This window comes from Nymphaea colorata, chromosome 11 (genome assembly GCF_008831285.2).
Source record: "Nymphaea colorata isolate Beijing-Zhang1983 chromosome 11, ASM883128v2, whole genome shotgun sequence".
In the NCBI taxonomy this organism is placed as follows: domain Eukaryota; kingdom Viridiplantae; phylum Streptophyta; class Magnoliopsida; order Nymphaeales; family Nymphaeaceae; genus Nymphaea; species Nymphaea colorata.
The window spans coordinates 9,327,709-9,345,961 of NC_045148.1; the positions used below are offsets into that span (position 1 = coordinate 9,327,709).

The 18,253-nt window shown below is 38.9% G+C and overlaps 2 protein-coding genes across 3 annotated transcripts; both read left to right on the top strand.

Annotated features, from left to right (window-relative positions):
• The first annotated feature begins 1,672 nt into the window (after nucleotides 1–1,672).
• LOC116263526 (succinate dehydrogenase subunit 5, mitochondrial) lies at nucleotides 1,673–7,839 on the top strand. The gene is made up of 5 exons (XM_031643265.2): nucleotides 1,673–1,840; nucleotides 2,628–2,764; nucleotides 3,446–3,756; nucleotides 3,862–4,047; nucleotides 7,515–7,839. Exons 2-5 carry the CDS (start codon nucleotides 2,632–2,634, stop codon nucleotides 7,569–7,571), a joined length of 687 nt encoding a protein of 228 aa, XP_031499125.1. The 5' UTR covers nucleotides 1,673–1,840; nucleotides 2,628–2,631; the 3' UTR covers nucleotides 7,572–7,839.
• Nucleotides 7,840–8,321: 482 nt separating this feature from the next.
• On the top strand, nucleotides 8,322–15,593 carry LOC116263857 (uncharacterized). 2 transcript variants are annotated; one of them, XM_031643656.2, is made up of 4 exons: nucleotides 8,322–8,830; nucleotides 12,225–12,743; nucleotides 14,210–14,457; nucleotides 14,909–15,593. In XM_031643656.2, the coding sequence occupies exons 2-4, from the start codon at nucleotides 12,304–12,306 to the stop codon at nucleotides 15,133–15,135; spliced, it is 915 nt and encodes a 304-aa protein (XP_031499516.1). In that variant the 5' UTR covers nucleotides 8,322–8,830; nucleotides 12,225–12,303; the 3' UTR covers nucleotides 15,136–15,593. The 2 variants fall into 2 exon arrangements, with proteins under 2 accessions (XP_031499516.1, XP_031499515.1); XM_031643655.2 differs by lacking the exon at nucleotides 8,322–8,830 and adding an exon at nucleotides 11,280–11,574.
• Nucleotides 15,594–18,253: the final 2,660 nt, after the last annotated feature.

Below are 18,253 nucleotides of genomic sequence, written 5' to 3' on the forward strand. Positions count from 1 at the left end.
GTGAAAATATCATTAATGTGGCACTCATAGAAGCTTAAAATAATAATGAAATAACTATTATCTGTAAAAAGTTTGTTGTTTCATACTGAATTTACTATGAGAAGTCATATATTATATTCAGTGATGACGTATATATCTCTATAAGATGCATGAGTCACTCGAGTCTGTCAACAAAAGGTACATGCTCGACTGATCTACTTGCATCTTCTTTACAAGAAAAAGAGAGAATGACATTTTGTTAATTTATTAAAAAAAAAAGTCTTTCATAGTTTTTTTTTATTTTTTTCATTTTCAATTTTGTCTTTACAAAAAAATTTCTTTTTTAGTGTGAACTAAGAACACTATAGTCATTAACTATACTGGTGCAAGAAAAATCATGCATCAACGTGACGAATTTCTTTACTTTGCTTACAGGGGCGTGGATCGTGCAAAAGAAACTGACATATTTCTTTACTTTATGACAACTATATCACGTTTTTAATAAATGTTGGATTTAATTTAGGTTCGGATTTAGTTTTAAATAAGCACCCTACATCTAATATCCATCCATTTTGAAAGCAGACTCTTAATTCATGTATACATTGCAATGCTATCTGGGTTTGTTTAAAGTCGGATTTGGATTCAATTTTGAAGTTAAAAATTGGATTTAGACTGTGAATTCAGGTTCAGGTTCAGACATTATTTTCATTTATATTTGAATCCAAATTCGGACTACGTGAGCCTCCACCAAAAGGGTATGGTAACAAGTAAATCCAATTCAAATCCGATCTAGTGGCCGAGCCAGAAAATTGACTGGCGGATCATTCGTTTAAAAGTACTTATATCTCATGGGACACACACACATATATATATTTATATATAAGGAGCTTCCTATACTTGGTAAAAGTTGGATATAAAGAGTTGAATATGACTACTACCTAGATCCAGGTGGTTTATTTAGGTTCTTAAGGAACCGTTTGGCAATAGTAACAATTTGTTATTAACGAACTTGGGCAGATTCATGAAATATTATAACATATATCACACTAGATCGAAAAACTGTGTTATTTTCCCATCAAAGCAAAACTCTAAAACTAGAACCCCAATTTGGGTTGGCTTGATTGTTAATTTCTTGCAATCTACCGAGATTAGGTGTTTCATAGAACTAGTCAAATTCAGGATATATTAGGGCTGCACAACAAGTTGAGCCAATTCAAGCTGGATTCAAAACTAGGTTAAGCTCAAATCAAGTTTGATTCATTTGTAAATTAATCTAACTCAAATTTAAGTGAAAGCTTGAGCTTATAAGTGTCACTCCAAGGAACTAAGCCTAGGTATCGGGCCGGGCCCGGCCCGATAACGAGTCGGGCTTGGCTCGACTCGAAAAGCCCGAGCCCGGCCAAAGCTCGGCCAGATTAAATTAAAAAATATTTGTTTAATATAAAATAATACATAAGAGACTGCACAGTGTGCTCCCCCACAGGCTCCAAAGTCTTTTCGGGCCATAGGATTAGATCAAACTGAATCGGATGTCTCTAACTCATGGAGAAAAACCGAACCCAGAGCATGATTTAACAAAAGAAACGGATTCACTTGAACCGTGCCCCCAACCCGGGCGCGATGCGAACGGCGTCATCAGGATTTCCCGCTAAACTTGGGGACTTTCGGGTAATTAAGCCCTTCAATAGAACCACTGGGACGTGCAAGAGGCGACGGAGGGGGAGGAAGAGGAAGGGCGGAAGGCGGCGAGGAAGTCACTGCTAGGTGACGCGGACGCCCCTCGGTTGTCGTAGATCATCGAGTTCGGATCTTATACGGGTTCGCGTATTTCGATTCTTTCTGGGGAACTTCGCATTTTGAGGTCGGCACTGGCTTCTCTTGTTCATTTTGAGGTTCTTGCAAATTTCTCTTGTCCAAGCTTGGTCGATCTCATCAACGTCGCTGTGTCGGACACAGAACGGGCGGTTCTTCTCGTTTCTCTTGTTTTCTCTTTGAGTTAGAGTAACTTGCAGTTTGATCTCTGGTGAAGTCGCCTTGTTTTTGGGTTGCACGCCTTGCTTATCTTTTGTGTGAGAGGTCGACTTCAAAGAGTTCTTGTGAATTAGCTAAGGGGAAATTGCAAAATTTAGTTTTCTTCATCGTAGAAGTAGAGATATCGGCGGTTTTCCGATCTTGCTTGTTGATATGGAAAAGATGCTTTTATAGTTTTTTTGTGCGACTTGTTTTTTTCATTAGAAATCAAAACTTTCTGCGCTTCGGTTGATAAGCATGTGTTGAAAATGTTGACAGTTAACGTGTTTGATGACGGACCTTCCTCCTCTTGCCTATTCATTGAATAATGGATTTTATTGTGGTTTTGATTGATAGTCTGTTTGTAAAATGTAATATATCTTTCTCTTTTGCTTTTTCTTTTTGTAAGGGTCAGTTAGAGCTACTCTTACTTGGGCTTTTTTGGGCCGAGAAAAAATTGCACTTCGCTTGTGGCTGCTTTTTCCGTTTGAGTGATTTGCTGAGGTGTTCAGTTTATTGCTTTTGCTTTTTGGTCTTATGGACGAGTTTTTGCTCGACTTGCTGTTGGATTATGAGTCTAAAGCCTATTCCATAGTTCACGCTCTTTGTTGGTTTCTAATTATGTGTCAAATTGGCAGAGGGATGGCTGGAAGGATGTTGGCACGGTCCGTGGCACGGTTGTTAATCAGTAATTCTCGTTCGCATCGGCCTCTTCCATTTAGCTCCTACGGTGCATTAAATGGTATTCAATCACATGTATCCCGTGGTATTTCTGGTAAAGTTTCTTTCCATATTTGATGTTTATTCTTTACTTTTGTAATTTGTGCTCCTTTCAAGTCAAGTTTCTCTTTTTCTTACAGCAAACTATGAAGTCAATGGTCAATATCTGGTTCTCTCTGGTCCTAATCTTATTCTTTGTATGCACTACTTCTGGTTTACATAATTGCAACGAAAACGTAACTTGCATCCGTAAGATTTAGTATTGATAGGTCAAGGGGCTTTACCTTTTGTTCTCTTTCTTTCCTTCTAACTAAGTGGATAAGAACGTTCTCATGGTCTAATCCTGGTCATAATGGTGAGGTTATTTGAAGAATTCGTTTGGACTTTGTAAAAAGAGTTTGGTGAGTGATGGTGTCATAGAAGTGATGGAAACTTATGACCACCTTTGTCACTTGTCACATGAATTCTATGCATCATCCATGTTTAACCTATTCCTGGAAAAGTGAGTGCATCTGATATGTCTTCAATCTATTTGTCATAGGAAAACACAAAAATAGCTTGATAGTTGGATTTCTAAAACTAAAATATGAAAATTCTGAGAGAAAGTAGATTGTGGATCCATTATCATTGTCTGGTCATTTATAAGACCTCTTCTGTTCATGCTTTTTCTGTCCTGTAAAAAATTTCATGTTCTAAGGCAAAAACTTCTGGTTTCTGATGCATTGCCTGGTTGCAGAGTCGAGGCTTCCGTTTGCAATGGGACTTGGCAGCACTCGCCTATATAGTTCTGATATAAGCCAGTTGCCCCAGATTACAGATTCCGACGTATTGCAGCCATTCAAAGATTTAATGGCTGCAAGTTGGGATGAGCTTCCAGATGCTGTTGTTCATGATGCAAAAAATGCGTTGGCTAAAGCTAGTAATGATAAACAAGGCCAGGAAGCATTGGCAAATGTGTTTCGTGCAGCAGAGGCAGTTGAGCAATTTGGTGGTACCTTGGTATCTTTAAGGATGGAGCTTGATGATATAAGTGGTGTAAGTGGTGAGGTATGTCAAGGTTACGATAGTGTGTCGTTACTAATTTAATGGCGATTGGCACTTATCGCTGCAAAACTGAGGCACTGGGACTGTTTTATTATTGGCTACTTGCAGAATGTTGGGCCTTTGCCAGATGATCTTCGAGATGCTCTTAGTGCAGCGTACAAGCGGTATGTTACATACTTGGATGCCTTTGGCACTGATGAAGCCTACTTGAAGAAGAAAGTAGAAATGGAGCTTGGAACCAAGATGATACATTTAAAGATGCGGTGCAGCAACCTTGGTTCTGAATGGGGAAAGGTGATTTTTTTTGCCAAATTCTATCTGAGTTGTGATTCAGAAATGTTAGCTTTTTCATGTAGAAATTTATGAGCTCAGTGATCACTTTAGTATGGATGCAGTCATCGACTTAGCAAATTGGAAGACTGAAAAACTGAATAGGACTTCATCTTATCTAATTTCTCATAGACGTTACAGACGTTACACATAAGTGGCATCTGCTTGAAAGATTTCCTATGGATCATAGCACAATGGGCTCATTGTGGATTAGGAGCATGGAGAAGTTCTAAGTCTGCTTTATGAAATTTAGGAAGAAGAGGAAGGCCAAGTGGGAGAAACTCAGTAACTCATGATTCATTTGTTTAAGTTGTTTATTTTGGTGCATTTTGTGGGCTACACAGGTTATTACAGATGACAATCTTGGTTACACCTCAGCAACCCAAAATCTTGTTGATAATAATGAGTTTTAATATATCTTGGGAAAATATACTTTAAAAAAATTCTAAAGTATGAAACAACTCACATAAATAAATAAAAGGCGCCTCTTTATGATAATAATTTTTATTCTGTTACAGATATATAAAAGCATATAGAAACATGCAAAGAGGTTTAAATTTTTAAACAAAATGTAAATGATAAAAGTTCTAATATTTTTTCCAATAGGGAAATTTCAAGAACATCTCTAAAGAATTGGAAAAAACGAAAGCATGCATAACCTTTTCATATTGCTGAAAACACAGCTAATTTTTTCTATGGTTTATTCATAAGATTAACTTTGAGAATTTAATTATTAAATCAGTAAAAACTAAAAAGTTGTGGTCTTACCTTATAAAAGAACATTAAAAATGTCTTTATAAATACAATTAGGTTTTCCTAGAATTTTCTAACATTATAGAAAAAATATCAGATAATTTATTTTAAAATATTAACATACAAACTTAGTTAGTTGGCTATAATTAGTCATGTGTTAATATTACTGGATATAATTGAGGAAGCTAATACAGAATGATGAACATATAGTTTGTCTTTATTAAGGGTAGTCTGGTCTTTTTATCATATTAAACCAAGATTACGTTGGTAATGATCTAGGATTAACTGACAAATGGTTATTTCTGTTTAATGTTGGTAATTCAGGTGCCTTTTGATATTTTCAGTACTTAGCAATATTTCTTCCTTTCATTTACTTTTTCTTTGGCAAATCTCTGTCAATGATTACAAAATATAATATTAACTCTGTATAAGAGGCATATTTACAGGGGCCATCTGTAGGAATACCTGTATTGACAACACTAATTACAGTTGTGAGCTTAGAAATATAATTCTGCTAACAAACCTGAAATTTGTTGTCCCTTCTCAAGTAACTTCATTAACTCCTTGAACCTCAGCTATGAAACCCACTCATTGATGAGCAATTTTGAATATGTATGTGATTGTTGCTTCAAATTTATGACCTTTTCCTTTATCTTGTTAGCTTGTATCTGTTATGGCCAGGTAATGCCATATGTTACTGTAAAACAATGTACCTTCTCTCATCCTGGTAAACTTTGAGGTCAATAAAGTACTTTATCTGTTTGGAATCCTTTGTAAGAAAACTTGGTTGTAACTTGTAAGAAGTTCATCTTAGTTACTGCTGTATGAAACCACGTAGAACCATCATCCAACTAAATAAACTGATTTTCTTATTTGCACGTAATAATATCTTATTTGTCATGTTATATTTCTAGTTTATGGGCTTCAACCCACCTGTGATGCTTTCTTGCTGAGAATAATTTGCACCTTTGATATCTTAACTGCTGCCAGAAAATTTTAAGTTTAATGCAGAGGGGTTTATTTCATACTTTTCCTAGTCAACCTTAGAGTTGATATGGATTGTGTTACTGTTGCCAAACAACTCCTTAAGGATTCAAGAAGGTGTACATAGCATGAAAAATTTTATGCTTTCCCATCTACCTAAAGTTGGTGGCTTTATAGATCATGTGATTAAGGTCCTTTATGCAATCTGCATAATTTTGAATATCTTCCCGTGGCTTTTATAGGTCACTTGTTCCCTTGGATCATGGGATACCACTTACCTAAAATATATTAGCATTTCCTTTCAGCAACCTTGTCTCGTTCATCGGCCTATAAAATGAATTTTGGCACTGTATGTTCTCCCTCAGCATCATTTTGGAAATCAGGAATATCACAGGAAACTTGTGTTGACTAAGGTTACCAACAAATATATCAAAAGACTCAACATGCATGTAGTGTGTCATCAACTGGAGGAGCATAGAGACCTAGTTGGTAAAACGAACTTTTGAAGGACCCTGAAAATCTGAATCCAACCGTGGTATGTCATCAAATGGAGGAGAATAGCAGCTACCAGAAGAAAACGAAGTTCTTGACGACCCTGACAATCTGAATCCAAATGTCAAAAAGGGGAAGAAAATTATTTTTAGTTTGAAATATGCTATTTGTGGCTTAATAAGGCCTGTACATGGTTAATAGGGATGTTTCACTGCATGAAAAAAATTTCACTAGATATTTAAGGGGTCCAAAAGTATAAAAAATGGCATTTATGCAGGTAAGCGGTGCCAAGTCCATTTCTTTATTCATTTCTAACTTGGAGCAAAAACATCTTGAGGAAGCGAACAACTAAATGAGCGACTTCAGAACACATAGAGATTTGATTTCTATAGCTAACATCCTCAATCAGCGCCTATTTCATAAGAAGATCCGTTATTCTCGTAATAAAAAGTTCAGATACATCATGTCGAGTTCAGTTCAGGTTGTTAACCGGACAACAGAAGCTTAATTTCGTATTTACTAATAAAGAGAGTGTTAAGGGAGGATAACAATTGAGGGCTGTCATGTGCATTCATATAGTGACATGGAAATTCTGCCACTCTCATTATCCAGTCACTGCTATTATGCTACTAAAAGGCAGCCAGATTTTTCTTACAGACTTGTTGTTGAACCCACTTTCTAAAGTTACCTACTAGGAATCAGAAAAATTCCTATGTCAGATTGTTGAGGCACCATAATGAATCTGATATCTGTTGAAATCAGGGGCCTTCGGAAATTTGTTAGCCATTCTCTCCGTAACTGCAATAACATATGTCGGCAAGTTCAGTCAAATATTCACAATACGACCTATGTCTCTTAAAGAGCCGCCTTGTTGCCGTCTGATTTTTCTTAGTAGTGCTATACTGGGCCATGGCAGCATTTGAAGCTGACTTTCCCCCTCTTAGTCACTTTAGCTAAAATTTGATTTATTGACAAGCTCTGTAATACGCTGTGTAGTGCTTTCTGGTTGGCTAGTCAGTGCCACCTTTAATTTTGTCATAGTTCAGCCTTTATCTTGTGCTTCTATTAGAAAACTCATATGCTAGTTATTTCTTCTTCTTTTCATCCTACCAAAACTGTTCTGTAACCGGTCAGAAAATGAAAAATGTGGATCGTGTGGTTAATGATCAGCCTTCATTGCTTTCTCTTTTTGTTGCTTGCAGGTTACAGTGCTCGGGACTTCTGGGCTTTCAGGGTCTTATGTTGAGCACAGAGCTTGATTGATGATGACTACTGTCTGTTCCGCTGAATGACTACCAATAAGTGTATGTATTGCTTCTGGGGAAAATGCTTTGGTTTCTTTCATGCCTGTGATGTTCTCTGGTGCGCACATCCATTGTGCAATCAAGTGTCTAGTTTCTGCTTGTGGTAAAACGGGAGCATCAAGCAATATCTTGTTTCAATTCCGATGCTATCACATGAAAAATGTCTTCTCTTTCTAGATCGACTGCACCCTTGCAAATAACAAGTGGGAATTTTTTGTTTTCACTTCAAAACTAATTGCTTCTGCACTCTGTCTCCATACAGCCAAAGGTATCAGATACTCTTTGAAAGATATTGTCCACTTACCATCAGATCCATATTCACCCACAATGTGCTAGCGTGTTAGGACTTGAGTTATTTTTCTTCTGCATTGTTCCCTTTTTAATCTGGAGCAATATTATAAATACCACATGAACCAAATGGCGGCGAATGTTGAAGTGTTCGGCTTGCATGTGGCCATGTTACTGTTCAACTTTCTGCTACTAGGCCGCTGCCATGAGAGCAAGAGTGAATCTCTGGAAGTCCTCCTCAGGACTCAGGAGGCACCTCAGCTTTAGCTTGCCGAGGAGCAGCCACATTGTTGGAACAAAAGAAAGCAGGTACTCCAATCTCCCCACTCATTCGCTATCAAGTGAGCAAGTCTGCAACACCTTCAGACTTTGAAAGCAAACCTTATATTATTAGCAGAGCCAAAAATTTTGGCTGGTGGGAGCACTAGTTCATTCCTAATTAAATCCAAATGTGACTCACATCTCTGAAGCCCTAACACGGAAAATGAAGTTCTTGAAAACCAAAACATCGTATTAACATCAGATCCAAAATTTACAGGAGAACAAGATTATCCTGTCATTTGGATTCAATAGGACACCGAATCGAACATAAAATTGCCTTATTGCTCAATGCAACTTGTTTATGTTACCCAACCTATTTGAATTCGGCTCTGCAATCGGATCATGACATCCCCAGTTTCAATACCCCAAAGTCTCTCGAGCTTCGTCGCAATTCTCTATTAGACGTGGGGCTTTTGCTAATTAGCCTCGGGAAACGAAAACCCTGCGAACGGAAAGTAGCTTGCGAAGGCGAGAGAGGAAGAAGAAGGGGGCTTTACGGCGAAGGGAATGGCGGGCTCGTGGCAAGAGTTTCTTCCGTTCCGACCGAGAATATCTCGACCGCCTTGTGAGATTATTGTAGTCCGCCGGGAACGGAGCATTTCGTGGTAGTTACCGGCTCCTCTTTTCCTGATTTTCTCCATCTTGCCTTCAATGCCGTTTCAGATTGACAAAGGGCCGTCTTTTTCGCTTCTTGTCTGCCTCACTTCTTCCTTCAGGTTTCTCTTTACATTCGCCGACGCGTTTTGAAGCAGTCGAGTAAGTTGGAGAGGATGGGCGACAGTGCCAACTAGCCTACCAGGAATTGCTTCATAAGAAGTGAGAATTAGAAGCCAGAAGGAGTAGCCGAGTAGCATTCCATCGACGTGGTTAGGAGACCAGAGTCCGGTTGGATTCCCCTCAAGCAAGAACTTTAGTTCGCATCGGCACTTCGGATTCCTGAAAATGCGAATACCATGGCTTCACTCGGATCAATGAAAAAATAAATTTTTATTAAAAAAATAAAAAAAATTTAATTGTGCTATGTATTTTTTGGATCTGAAAAATTTTAATTGTGTTTTATATTTTTTAGATCTGAAGTTGATTCTGCTCGAATTCAGAGGTTCGAATATCATAAAAAATTAAAAAATATTAAAGTCATGAAAGAGGTGCCGAAATCTCCTAGCGGGATTTGATTTTACGATTTATGAGTAAGTGATGGAACGGAAATAGATATGGTACCAAATATGGATAAGTTTAAACTAATCTGATGCGATGGTCATATAGCTAGTCTGAGAAATAATTCCGATTCGGATGCAGATCTTGGTACTGAATCCGAACTCGACGGTTACTGGGAATGTGTTTAGGAGACCAGAGTCCATCGGATATTGGATTCGGACCCGACTCGTTTGGGATCCTAGAAACGAGAGACGCAATCGGAATTAGAGAAGGGGAAGGATAAGAGGGTAATTTCACTTCAACCTTATGAACCTCCCCTCGGGCAGGGCAGAATGGCGCTCCCGTAAATTCGAGATAAAGTAGGGGCTTTTGATTAAATTTGACCTCCAACAAATTTCCCACCAATACACCATGGAATTGCTCGGATAGGCGACGGAGGAAGAAGCGGAACGGCGGAAGAAGACGGGGATCATGGAGTTCGACGCGAGGATTTTCCCTTTTCATCTCCGCTCATCTCTGCCTCCGATCGGATTTCTATTTTCGTATTTCCGATTCTAATCGGAAATCCCGCAGTTTGAGGTGCGTGTAATCGGCTCTACTGAAGAGGTTTTGTCGATCTCCTCTTCGCTGCCGTATCGGATTGGAAACAGGGGGTCTGCTTTGTTTTTCTCGCGTTCTTGATGATCCGGTTGGATTCTGGGTGGAATCTGCCTTGCAATCTCATTGCTTTCGTGCGTTTCAGTGGGTTTTGTTTCTTCACATTGTTGTTTGTTGTTTTTTGCACTTCTAGTCGATTATCGGGTGGTGATTCTTGAACCATTGACAGATTTTATTTTCGGTTTGTTTGTTTCTTCTTGAAAACGGAGGTGCTTGTGTTTCGCTTTCAATTGTTTGTTACTGTGAAGGAGTAGCCTGCTGGATTTTTTTTTTGCTGTGTTAGAAATTTTCTGGTATTTTGACCCCAAGGTTTTGTTGTTTGTGCGCTTTATCGACGTTTTGCGAAGTGAGTGACGAAGATTTGCAATTTGAGTGCCAATGTTGCAAAAATATTTGCATTTAAACCCGAGTTCAAGTTCGATTAGGTTTGGTTTTAATATAAAATAATATATATAAATATAATTAAATATATATATATTAATAAAATAAATATTAGAAAAAATATCGGGATTATCGGCTTGGCCTGGTGTTTTCTTTTTTTTTTGAGCCTAATCGAACTGGGTATCATTCTTTTTTTGAGCCTAATCGAACTGGGTATCAGGTATCCAGCAGCGATCCAGTGGCTTTTTTTTTTTTGAATCCAAATCAAACCGACTACCAGGTATCTAGCGGTAGTCCAGCTCAATGCCTAGATTTATTTGCATTTCAGTGCATCTTTATTTCTTGTAGATATTCATTTTTAATAATTTTATATATATTTAATTGTTTATATATATAAAGCAATGAAATATACGAAATTATTAACATAAAAACTAAATAAAATGTGTGTCACTTATGACTTCTCAGTTCTCATATCCTATTTATAAAGAAGAATAAAGGATTGAGTGAAATGTTCAACTTGGTACCTGAAAAACACCCTCTCATCTCTTATCATGTTGAGGTCCCAGAATCTCTTTATCCCTCCTCTACCGAGTTCTTTAGATGTCCTCTGCCACAGGGAGCCATCATCAAAATTAGATCCAACGTTCATTCCTAACTAAATCGAAATGCGAGTCACATCTCTGAAGCCCTAACACGGAAGATGAAGTTCTTGGAAACCAAAATATCATATTAACATCAAATCCAAAATTTACAGGAGAATAAGATTGCCCTGTCATTTGGATTCATTAGGACACCGAATTGAATACAAAATTGCCTTATTGCTCATTGCTCATTGCAACTCGTTTTTGTTACCCAATCCATTTGGATTCGGGTGTGCATTCGGATCATGACATCCCCAGTTTCAATACCCCAATGTCTCTCGAACTTCGTTGCAATTCTCTATTAGATGTGGGGCTTTTGCCAATTAGCCTCAAACAAAAACCCTGCGAGCAGGAAGTAGTTTGCGAAGGCGAGAGAGGAAGAAGAAGGGGGTTTTACGGCGAAGAGAATCGCCGAGAGTCGTGGGCTCGTGGCAAGAGTTTCTTCCGTTCCGACTGAGTATATCTCGACCGCCTTCGGAGATTATTGCAGTCCGCCGGGAACGGAGCATTTCGTGGTAGTTGCCAACTACTCTTTTCCTGATTTTCTCCATCTTGTCTTCAATGCCGTTTCAGATTGAGAAAGGGCTGTCTTTTTCGCTTCTTCTGTGCCTTTGCTTCTTCCTTTAGGTTTTTCTTTATTTTCGCTGACGCGTTTTGAGGTAGTCGGGTAAGTTGAAGGGCGATAGTACCACCCAGCCTTCCAGGAATTGCTTCTTAAGAAGTGAGAACTGAGAATTAGAAGCCAGAAGGAGTAGCCGAGTATTAATCCTAGCTTAAAGTCATGCAATTCCCGTCAAGCAGGAACTTATCGCATCGGGACTTCGGATTCCTGAAAATGCGTATATTATATGATGCCAAGTGCTTCAGTTTTTCAAATTTGTCTTGCTGACGGATAGGACCTTACATCATGTCGATTCTCCATTATATTCAACTCCGAAAAGATGTAGCAGTAGTCCATCTCTTACAACTGTGTCAACTTGACATGTGACAAGCATTTAATCCAACTTGACATGTTTTGGAGATCTTTTTTATGCATTACTATGTGTACAGTTTCAGTATCTCCATTTCCGCGTCGGTTGGAAAACAGCTTTCTTCATGATTGTACTGCTATTACTTTCGTTTCCTTATAACTAAGCGGCTAGACCTTTCCCCATTATTTTTTCAGATTACTCAGGTGTACATACTTGGAAGAAGAAGGACCCTCAACACCAAATCATTATTTAAATATCCTTTTCGTGTTCCTAATGGATCCTGCATGTAAGAATTCGTTTCATCGGCGAATTTGTGATGGTGACCTCGTTATTGTGTATGAGAGGTATGATACCATGAAGGCAATCAAAGTGCAAAATGGCTCGGAATTCCAAAACAGATTTGGTGTCTTCCAACATTCTGACTGGATTGGAAGGCCTTTTGGGTCCAAGGTACTGAGCAAGAAGGGTGGATTTGTGTATTTATTAGCTCCTACTCCGGAGCTCTGGACTTTAGTCTTAAGCCACAGGACTCAGATTTTATATATTGCAGATATCAGCTTTGTGATATCATACTTGGAAATTGTTCCAGGTTGTCTGGTTCTGGAGTCTGGAACTGGTAGTGGGTCACTCACGACTTCCCTTGCAAGGGCAGTCGCTCCATCTGGCCATGTCTATACATTTGATTTTCATGAACTTCGAGCTTCCTCTGCAAGGTACAGTTGGGTTGTTTGTCACAAACTTGTTCTTTTTAGGGTACTTGTGATGAAAGTTTTGCAAATTCTTAGTAACCATAGGCATGGAATTTGAGCTTTTTTTTTTTCACTCTGGAGTATATATTGTTGTGTTGCCATCATTTGAGTAGTCATTTCGCTATTTATGATGCGTAGTGGGTTAACTTGATTGAATTGGTTGCCATAACCAGGGGAATCTTACGCTTGAACTCCGAACTGGTCATTCTCTGATTTGTACAAGGAAAAAGGGCATGAAATTCATGCCCATTCATGATAATCTTTCAGAGTTGTTGAGGAGCTATTTTTAGTGCCTATTGCAATAACTTCCTGCACATGTATATGCACACACACGCACAGAGGTGTACATCCCAGATGGCTTCAGAAGTTATGTCAGCGAGAGTACCACTTTTAAATTATATTATGGCAGTATATTTAACTTTATTCATATGATAAACATATATTAAATCAATCATTTTTTGGGTTTGAATGTTCTTGTTTTTTACTAGAGGATCAACTGCTCTTACAACATCAAGAATTGGATAGTAGAAAAATCAATCTGTTGGCCTGTTCATAATGTGTTTAAGATATTTTTAAGAATTTAAAAGGTCTGGTTTTTGTTGCTGTTGGTGGATATACTCCTCTCTCTCTCTCTCTCTCTCTCTCTATATATATATATATATATATATATATATATATATATAGTTTGTTTGAGAAATTATTTTGTTTTAGCATCTGCTGGTGTAAGGAGGCTCATGAGCTTATCCACTTTCCTTGAGGCTAATTGATGGTTGAATAGTTTACTCTAATTTTTTCTTAGTTTTGCTAAGGCATTGTGTAGAGTGCTGGTGAAACAATGGCTGCACAACTGTGTAAGGTTTCTGCCTAAGGAACAATTGTAGATGGCCTAGGAACTAGAAACTGTTGGCCCAGTGGTGGTCCTCTTGCCTAGCAAAGTCGGCCCTTAATGGACAATGATAGGCAGACCAAAGATTGCTCATCACAGTCTAAGTGTGCTTGCTTTGTGCACCGGCACAGAAGAATGAGAATCCGCTTTTTCAGATAGTGGCTTACTTCCTTGAGTTAACTAAGAAATGAGCATTGTTGACCCATATTATTTCAGGCTCATAAAGAGGATGCAACTGACAATGTCACATTTAGAGATTGAGGTTTTCAGCAATCTTTCCCATGGTGTCTAGACTCTAGAGAAACCAGCTTTGAGCATGATATTTATACCAATGCTGATATCATCCCAATCCTGTTAATGATTCGACTTTGCTTTTATATGATTGCACGGTTAATATATGGTTGCTTGGATGTAGTGAAAATTGAAATGTAGTAGTGGCTGTTTCAGTGATCCATCTAATCAATTAATCATCTTTAATGTTGCATATTATCGAACCTTGATATATGATTAGCTTATATAGTTATAATTGTCGTTTCTTTTGCAGAGAGGATTTTGAGAAGACCAAATCAAGTAACCTAATCACTGTGGATGTCCGCGATATTCAAGGCGAAGGATTTCCAGAGAAGTTTTATAAGATGGCAGATGCTGTGTTTCTTGACCTTCCACAACCTTGGCTGGCCATACCGTCTGCTGGCAAAACGTTGAAATGTGATGGAACCATATGCTCCTTCTCACCTTGCATTGAGCAAGTTCAACGAGCATGCGAGACACTGAGGTCATGTGAATTCACTGGTGAGCACTCAAATCAGGTTTCCATAGATATTATGTCGTCCAAAAAGAAATATGAATGGCAAAAGGAAGAAAAGAATGAAGAGTTCGTTGACAGCTAATCAAAGTAAACCAGTAAAAAAGTTGTCCATGGTTAACCACTACATGGGTGCACGTGTGCATACATGAACTCAATGGCACACGGCCTAGTTATTCTTAGAACAGTCTTCCGTTTAGGTTCACCTGTGGTACCATCTTGACCTAGTAAACAACCTGATCAACTCACAATGTTTTGTACTAGCATTATCAGATCATGGTACTCAATGAACAAAACTTTTATCTACTGATCGGGATCCTCTTTAACTAGTCGACTGTACCCCTCAATTAAGTTCTCCCTTCAATTTTTTTTCCCCATTAATTGAACTAAAGGTCCTATCAGATGGATTTCCTTTCTAAAATTTGTTATCTGGTGCAGATATTCGAACATTTGAGATACTCCTGCGGACCTATGAAGTCAAGGAAATCAAGATGGAGGGCTATTCTAATGATAAAGGAACAGCCAGTGCCCTTCCTTGCAAGAGGCAGTGTTCTGATGGTGGTAGCATAAGCGAGAGAACGAGTAGAATTACAGTGCGGCCATCTAGCGAATCTCGAGGTCACACTGGATATCTGACGTTTGCAAGGCTAAGCGTCACCAGCTAATCTCTCTCTCTCTCTCACTTACACATTCATTTTGTGAAGAGAAGTCTCTTCCTGCATCCTCTGTTACTGCTCTGCCTTGCTGCGAAACCAGATCTGGGAAAAGCTGTTATTACATGTTCAATCATTTTTGTAGCAACGCATCCATTCTCACTTACTGTGCGCTGCTGTAATGAATCTCCTGAAACTCTAACCTCCCACTTTTTTGACAATTATGAGATAAACGAGTATTTTAGGTGTATCATTTTAGATGTGTCAGACTTGCCGACCTGAAAAAGAGGTGTATGTGTACCATGTCTTGTCTATTTGTCCTTTCATTCAGAACCCCACTAGGATCCCTCCCTTGCCAACCAGAAAAAGCCTCTCCATTGCTTTAATCTTGTGGTAAACGGATGTACACACTAAATATTGAGATGCTAGGCGTCAAAAAGGAAGATCCATGATGGTGGTGATGATGATGACTTTTGTGCGTGTGTGTGTGTGTGTGTGTGTGTGTGAGAGAGAGAGAATCTAATGGCGGGAACCTTCTAACCTGCTGTACCTGTAATCACTTCCTTGGCCTTGTATCGTGCAGCTCCAATGGGAAAAATCTGTCGTGTCTCCGATTGCAAGGTTCATGAACGTTAGCCGTATGAATTATGAAGGAAGATTTGCCCAGGATCTTATGCATTGTTGTTACATTATGCACCACAATTGGGACCTCAAGTGGTTTCCTGTTGTTGTTACCTACACTGAATTGGACCCTTTTTTTGTTCCCTTTACATTCTTTGCTTCTATTCTCTTAGGGCGTGTTTGTTAACTGCGGATTTGCGGTAAACTATCACACGTTTTCGGTTGCATGCTGTATGGGTTTCAGATCAACCTCTGATCTGAAATCTAAGATTATCTAAATACCCTGATTGAATTTTTAATCTTGGGCATTTTGCTTGAAAGAATTATGAGTTGTAGGCTTTTCCCTGTCTTTCATTTTAATCTTAAGATGCTCTTTCTTTTTTGTTATATTTTGTGAAGTCATGAAGGACTGCGACCTACTTTACAAGCTGGGGATGCAATTGGACCGGATCTGATATGCGTGTTAGGTGTACCCGACTTGCTTCTGATCCAACTCCCAACATATTCGGTTCCAAAGACCAAACCCGTGCATGCTTAGTACTTAATTCGCAACTATTTCTGGAAAGGAGTTGCCGTGTGCCAGTCGCCGAAGGCCATCTTTGGATCTGGATACAGGTTACTTACATGGAGGTCCGAAATCCGGTGTCCTTTTAAAACCATCTAAGTAGTGACAAAAAAAAAAAAAAATGAAAACCTAGCATTTCACGGGATACCTATGAGTTCTTGGCAGGAACGATTGAATCAATTCAAGTGAGATAAAAGCAATGAAAGAGCTCAAATATAAAGAAAAAGAAAACTTGGAAATTGCTGCCAGAATTGTCTGATTCAATTTGAAATATCTGCCCACCCATTTAATATCATAACATGTTATGCAGAAAAATCAAAAGAGAGGCCACATAGAACCTGATATGCTACATTTTTTTCCCCAAAATACCCTTCTTTTCCACAGTCCTTGCGTGACATTTCAAGTCAAAATTCATTGCTTAGAAGAGATTCATTGAAATTGTGAATATCCATGTTTTTTGCAACATAACGTGAATTTGAAGCCTCCAGTTGCAGAATCTATTGTTTTGTTTTCGCGGTGGATTTCACCTAACACAGATTTGAATGTAGTAACACAGATCTAAATTATTTATATTTTTACTTTTTTCGAAAAATAAATATTTACAGAATTACAATAAAAGGTGGAAAACTAATACTGTTCTTCCTTCAGGACTTTAATGTCTCAGAATGCGTTTCAGGATACTCGCGGTTATTCCCACCTCCAAAACGGACGGCTCCGTCAGGGGCGAAAGCGTCATTTGGATGATAATGCGAATCACGGGTTAGAATAATCTGGAGGATAAATGTGTCAATTCCTAGTTTTCCTCAGGTTATCCCGCCAAGTTTTACCGCCCTCGGGAGCCAAACAGACAGTGGGGCCCGCGGCCTCTCCCTCCCGACCTCCCCGTTGTTTTTTTGTTGCCAGAATTCTCGCGATTCCTTCCAATTTATAAATACGCCCTCATAATTAACGCGGGCCCCACCATGAACGGGAGCGCAGGGAGGGCCTTTTAAATGACAATCGTGCCCCTACTCTCCCCCTTCCTCAGCAAGTCTCGTCCTCGCGAGTAAACATATACGGATCGAATCGAGGTGTCTTTAACCCTACCAAACTTGGTAGGGGCGACTCGTTAAACCTTGGCTCTTCAACCAGTTTGAGTCGAGTCATTTGCTTAATGAGTCGAGCTCAAGTTCATGAGTCGACTCGTTTAAATAATCGAGTTGAGTTCGAATTCAACACCTAACTGTCGGTTCGAGCTTGAGCCTTAACCAAGTTGTTATATTCAAACAAGTTTACGAGTTTGTCGAGCTCAACACGTAACGATGAATGTTATTTTTATTCAAACGAGTTTGTCAAGTTTTAATGGAGTCGAGTTCGAGCTCAACACGTAACGATGAATATCAATTTTATTCAAACGAGTTTGTCGAGCCTTAATCGAATTAAGCTCGAGCTCAACACGTAACTGCCGAGTTGAGCTTGAGCTTAACACTTAACGATGAATATCAAGTTTATTTAAACGAGCTTGTCGAGCTTTAATCGAGTTGAGCTGGAGCTCAACACGTAACTGCTGAGTCGAGCTTGAGTTCAACACGTAACGATGAATATCAATTCTATTCAAACGAGTTTGTTGAGCGTTAATCGAGTCGAGCTCGAGCTCAATACGTAACTGTCGAGTCGAACTCGAGTTGCTTCCATCGAGCTATTCTCCAACTCGAGGTTTCATTAGTCGAGCCAAGTTCGAACTAACTAAAGTCAGGCTCGACTCGGTTCACGTTCACCCCTACCATTCAGGCGAGAGCCAAAACTTTTGTTTTCTTCTTCTTATATTTCAGAGTTGGTAGTTATAGACTCATATTTAATAAAGGTACCATGTCTTAAAATGGAACACTTCTAGGTGCTTGTCGGGCTCTCCTTCAAGCCCTTCTTTGGGTTGGGTTCATATCTTAGATCCGAAGTTTTATAGAA